General features: G+C 44.2%; 1 protein-coding gene across 1 annotated transcript; it reads right to left on the bottom strand.

The window, feature by feature from the left end:
* Nucleotides 1-4,335: 4,335 nt before the first annotated feature.
* On the bottom strand, nucleotides 4,336-5,731 carry LOC103586131 (zinc finger protein OZF). The gene is given in 3 exon segments (XM_008567287.1): nucleotides 4,336-4,598; nucleotides 4,601-4,869; nucleotides 5,718-5,731. Coding segments are annotated over 3 exon segments (546 nt in total).
* Nucleotides 5,732-6,321: the final 590 nt, after the last annotated feature.

The following is a 6,321-nucleotide window of genomic DNA, read 5'->3' on the forward strand; positions in this document are numbered from 1 at the left end:
TGGGAAGAATTACCAGCCCCTTTTAACCTTTGAGGGTTAAACCCCCCAAACACCTGCCCCACCCTGATCTGTTCCTCCTCCCCACCCCCCACAACATGTTCTTCTCCTTCTGGGTTAGTATCAGCAATGCTCTGAGCTCCTGGGATAAGATCTTTGGAATCACTCATCTTCCCTTGCTCCACACACCCAACTAGTCATCATGTCCTAGATGGATGGACATGCAGGTCACCGCTAGCAGGTCTCTTCCATGCCTCTTTCCCTCTTTTCTCTTCCCATGGCCACCTTCACCACTCTGTTCTCTGCCACCCAGACTGTACCACCAGCTTCCCACCTCTTCGTGTTCCTCCCTTACCTGTGGTGCACACTTAAACAAGGTGGGGGCAGGAGTTGGGAAAGAGATGTTAAGATCAGAGGATATACAAACAGTTAGGAAGTAATCCAAAGAATGGTTAAAGAAACTAGTACCCATTCCTCCAAGTCACTCCCCTAACCCACTGCCCTTGGTGGTAATTCACATTGGTAAGAGGCAGGTGTGGAGTCAAAGCCATTTAAATTTATCTTTCTTTGACTTTTTTTTTTTTTTTTAATTCAAAATATGGCCTGTAAGGGGATCTAAACCCTTGACTTGGTGTTGTCAGCACCACGCTCTCCCAAGTGAGCCACGGGCTGGACCTTCTTTGACTTCTTTGAACTGGTTGTAACATCTTATCTGTTCCCTCATTAATAATGGGTTAAACAAAATCTTACATGTTTATTTAACATTTGTATGAGTCATGATTTTATCTTTTTTTTTTTCTAATGTTATCTTTTAACAGACCTCTAAGTTCTTTTGCAGACTGTTAGAAGTAAAGCTTATTCAAGACAGCAAGGAATAACTCCCGCCTGTCTGTAGTAGACTGTGGTAGCGATAGTTTTTGCTTGCTCAGTGCACTTTCCCATTCTCTTTCTGCTAATGACTCTGCACTCTCCTCTTAGGGAGTACATGTTCCTGCTCTTGCCAATTACAACACCCATCCTCTTGACAACTGCACATGATTCAAGGGTTGTCATGTCACATAAACAAGGCCATTGGAATTCTTTCCTGGGATTGATAAAGGGTCACTGGGGAAAAAAGGTTTTGGGGTTTTTTTACCCCTAGAGGGTTGCCTTGTCACAGGCTCCCTATAAAATAGAATCTGAGGCAAAAGCTTATATTGGGAGATGCAAGCCCAGGTCTGCAAGAGGAAAGGAAAAAAGATAAGTCAATGCAGGGTGGGAGAAAAGTAAATTCAAGGTAATGTGTTATCAAGTTTGCCCAAAGAAAACCCAATTGGTCCTCCAGTCATGTGTCATGTTGTTTAGAAAGGAGCACAACTTGCAGAACCAGCAGGTCTTCAGACAGTCTGTTGGGTAGTAGTGGGAAGAATAAGAACTGAGATTTATCTGCTGAATCCTGTCTGTCACTGAAGTCCATCCAAGGGACATTATCTCCCCTGCACTTCAGGAAAGCTAAATCCTACATCCCGGAGTGTGGCTCTACTTTACTGCACAAGTGTGCTCTACTTTTGTCCAAGTAAAAAATTAACTTCCCTTCATTTTCAGGCCTGCAGTCCTTACCCAGGTCTCTGTGCAAGGCAACTAAGAGTTTGACACAGATGCTCAGTGTAGTGGATTGAACTATGTTCCCCCAAAACTCACTGAAGCTAGACTGGTGTTCCCCAAGTTTTATGTATTAGAAACTTGACCCCCCACTGTTACTGTTAAGAGGGTGGGAAATCCTATTATGGTAATTGAAGGTGGAGCCTTAAGAGGTGATTGGATTGTAGGACCACGCAGTAGTGAGTAGATTAAAAATGGTGGTCAGGGGCATGGTACTGAGGGCTTTAAAAGAAGAGAGTGTGTGTCTCTCTCTCTCTCTCTTACTCGCCCTGCTCTCTCTTCTTCGACCATCTTGCAGTGTGAGACCCCTGGGTCACTGTCACCACGACCAGATGGACTTTGGACTTCCCAGCCTCATAAACTATAAGCAATAAACTTCATTTTCTTTATAAATCATCCACCCAGTTCCAAGTATTTTGTCATAAGCAACGGAAATGGACTAATATACTAAGTCTCATGCAAACTAAAACCAAGGAGTTGCACAGTCTGTTTTAGATGCTTATTGTGCAAACACACAAGATCAACAGTTGCTCTCATGAATGCCTGGATTGGTGTGCTTACCCTACACCTCTGCTTAGTTAAAACAGACTTCTGTAACAAGGCAAACAGCCCTGGTGTTTGCCCAAAGAAGCAATGGGGAAGTAGTTTGCAAGAAATAAGCAAACCAGCCATCCCTATATGGGATCCGAACCCTGGCCTTGGTGTTATCAGCACCACACTCTCCCGAGTGAGCCACAGGCCGGCCCTGCAAGAAATAAGGATTTTCTCAAACTTTGGATGGAAATTTTTTATTCTTATATTTTAAAAAATTCTTATACTTTGAAATTTCAATTGCCTGTGACCTGCAAGCAGCTTGAGCTGACAGACATGGTTGTAATTGCAACTCACCCTAGGCTTTTCTTGGTGCCAGAAGTCAAGCTGTTGACTAATTCCCAGCATCCCTGCCTCACCTACTAGTGGTTGAAAGGTAGAGTATATCTTATGCTGAAATTAACCTGGAATTAAGTAGCAAGAGGCATTTTGAGAGTCAATTTTCCAGTTTCATAAAACCTCTAAAATTGACCCTCCGGGGTTGGGGACTATGGATCCATACTCAAGAGAGGACCAACTCCTGAGTTACTGGGAGGGCTGATCTAAACTCCTAGTAATGGGCAACTATCATTACAATACATACTGAAGTATACTGAATTCCTGCTGTCATATTTTTCCTTCAGTCTGAAGGTAACAAAGGGCTGTCTGATTAGCTCAGTTGGTTAGAGAATGTGTTTTAACACCAAGGTGAAGGGTTCAGATCCTTTTACTGGCCAGCTGCCAAAAAAGTAAAAAATAAAGGTAATAAATCTCCTCTTGTATAAGTGGCAGATTGCTGAGATTATTACTTTATTTTACACACACACACACACACACACACACACACACACATATTTTTTTCCTTTTAAGGAAAAGTCAACCCAGATGGTGTAGAGGGGAAGGAACAGGCTCTAAGACTAGGACCTCAGCCCTTAGCGGCTTGGCAACTGTAAATGAGAGAGAAGGATGATACTTTATTTTTTTTTTTCGTGACCGGCAACGGGATCGCAACCCTCGGTGTCGCGCCCGCACCGCGCTCAACCAGTGAGCGGACCGGTCTCTATATGAGATCTGAACCCTCGGCGGGAGCGCCGCACTCTACCGAGTACACCACCGGGCCGGCCCAGGATGATACTTTTATTTTTATTTTATTTATTTTTTGTTTGTTTGTTTGTTTGTTTTTAAAGATGACTGGTAAGGGGATCTTAACCCTTGGCTTGGTGTTGTCAGCACCACGCTCAGGCAGCGAGCCAACCGGCCATCCCTATATGGGATCCGAACCCGGGGCCTTGGTGTTATCAGCACCACACTCTCCCGAGTGAGCCACGGGCCGGCCCAGGATGATACTTTTAAAGACAACTTTCGGGCTGGCCGGTTAGCTCAGTTGGTTAGAGTGTGGTGTTATAACACCAAGGTCAAGTGTTCAGACCTCCATACCAGCCAGCCAACAAAAAAGAAAGACACCCTTCCCGGCATGCCTAATGTTCAAGGATCCAAACATTTCTGTTCTGAGAGTCTTAGACTCCTTAATCCTATGGACAGGATTTGATATTTCATTTTGCTAACCTCAATCCGTAGTTCCAGTCTGTCAAGTTCTCTTTGATGATTCTATCATCCTATGTATCCTCCTCTGCTTGAGTAATTTCCAAAGGCAGCCTAGATTTGAAAGAGGATATGATATTCTAAATTTCAGTACTTCTCAGAGTGTGCCTTCTAAGCTCCCCAACTCACAGCCCATTAAAGCTCTGCATTTGGCAAATTACAAATCTTCAAAGCAAGTGGGATCTTGCAAGATTATCAGGTTATAAATTTCTTGATACATAGAATTTCCTAATCAGCATTGTAGAAATGAAGAATTCCTCAGTTTCCTGTTATAATATAGAGAGGACCTTGTGTCTGCTTCTTGGAACTCAAAAACTGGTTAGAGACACACATACAAAATCAAGACAAGTGAAAAAAACAACATACAAGCAGAAGTGACTGTGTGGATCCAGATTTCCAGCAGTGAATAGTCTGTGAACTCTCACCCACTTCCTAGTATTTATGAGAAGACAGTCTGAGTAAAACAAGCACATGAACATGAGCCTTAAACTTTCTCCCATTAACAGTGGGCACTAACACAAGCAACTAGCTGAGGTTTCTTCCGGGCGTGAGTTGCCTGGAGCTCTGTCCAAAGGCTTTTCCACACTTGTTACACCGATAGGGTTTCTCCCCAGTGTGAATTCTTTGATGCATAAGGTATGAGCTACAACTGAAGGCTTTGCCACAGTCATTACACTCAAATGGTTTCTCACCTGTGTGGATCCTCTGATGTACAGTGAGGCCTGAACTCTGACTAAAGTTTTTCCCACATTCAAAAGATTTCTCCCCAGTGTGAACACCCTGATGAACTTTGAGCTCTGGCTGAAGGTCTTCCCACATTCCTGGCATTCATAGGGTTTCTCACCTGTGTGGATCTTCTGATGTCGTATGAGGTATGATTGCTGACTGAAGACTTTTCCTCATTCATTGCATAGAAAAGGTTTCTCCCTGGAGTGGGTTCTCTGGTGCACAATGAGGTTTGCCCTCTGACCAAAGGCTTTTCCACACTCTTTACAGATAAAGGGTTTCTCCCCTTGGTAGTTTTGTTGCCCTCTTTCCTCATCAAGGGCACTTCCGTCTCTGAGGGGAACATGTCTGGAAACTCTATTCCTTGTCCTTGTTCTCGGTCCTGCCTGGCTTCCCTGCTGCCTCTCTGCATTTCTTTGCCCTCCCAGGGCTCCTCTAAAGCTGGCTGCCAGAGGGGCTCCCCTCTGAAGCCTGTCATAAGCTGTGTCTTGTGCTTTGACTTCTGAAACTGGCTCCTTGTTCTTCTCCCTGTGAATTCTCAAATGTGAAATACTTTTTGAGCTTAGATTAAAGAAGTTCTCAAGTTCTTTACCTTTCTGGCTTTTCTTCTCTGGGGAGATTTTTGCATCCTTGATTTCTGCTGGCTTTACATTTCTGGTTTTTGTCTCCAACATCTCCCTGGAAGGATTTCCCTGATGAGTTTTCAAACCGTCATTCCAATTTCTGAATCCTCCAATCCTGCTTTCTCAGGAATCATTATTCTGAAGTTCTCTGGAGGTGGTTCTGTGTATCTGTTTCTTCTGATACTTCCTGCTTTGGAACCAACTCCTCGATTTCAGATTCGGTCTCATAATCTAACAGAAGATACAGAAAATAGAAATGTCACCCATTTCCTATGATGGAGACAAAACATTTTCAAGTAATACTGGCATATACTCTAGACACTCATGATGCTTACATGTCTACAGACTATCTATACTCCTAATGTGGCTGCAGAAGAAAGTTGGTGGGCAGCCAGTAAGGCAGGGGAACAGAGGTGAGAGGCAGCAGGATTTGTCACACACACAGACACCGACAAAGAATGAGAATGTTCCTATTCCTCAACATGACACTCAGGTGGATTATAAAGACCTCTTGCTTTGGGGGCAGGGAACAGGCCAGATTCTGGGGACTGCTCGCACCTCTCCTTGCCCATGTTCTTGTGTTTCTGAGCCAGGCTGCACCAGAAAGGGCTAGGTAACCTTTGGGAGTGCTGCTTGTTCTAAAACAGCCGACTGGAGCTCAGCAGGCTGTCCAGTAGTATGAGGAATTCAAGATGTACAGGCCTGGGGGAAGTTTTCACATTTCTGCTGAAAATGAACTTGAAAGGGGAGGCTGGGCCTGCAGATGGCTGCAATGGGACAAAAGTCATGTTCCTTCTGGGCTTTTTCCCCTCTCCTCCCCATGTTTTCTCTTCCTGTTTCTTATACACTCTCCCCATCCCTCCCTGCTCTCCCCGCTGCTTTCCTCCTCTTCCCACTTCCCTTTTTGTTTTCCTTCCTCAGCTCTTGTCATTCTTCCCACTCCTCCTCTAATCTCTTTTTGTACTTTAAAACTTTTGTCATTCCTGCTTTGTAATAAACTCTCATAATCTCTCATTCACCATTATCACTGGGATCAGCCCTATACTTGTTGAAGAGAGCCCCTCGCCCATGCCACAGTCTGTTCTGGCTTGGTAAGCCTTAGAATTTGGGAATATTTTCAAATGTAAGGTGTCCTCCTGAGCACAAGGATAATGCAGAAATT

Source organism: Galeopterus variegatus, unplaced genomic scaffold (genome assembly GCF_000696425.1).
Source record: "Galeopterus variegatus unplaced genomic scaffold, G_variegatus-3.0.2 Scaffold307, whole genome shotgun sequence".
NCBI lineage: Eukaryota > Metazoa > Chordata > Mammalia > Dermoptera > Cynocephalidae > Galeopterus > Galeopterus variegatus.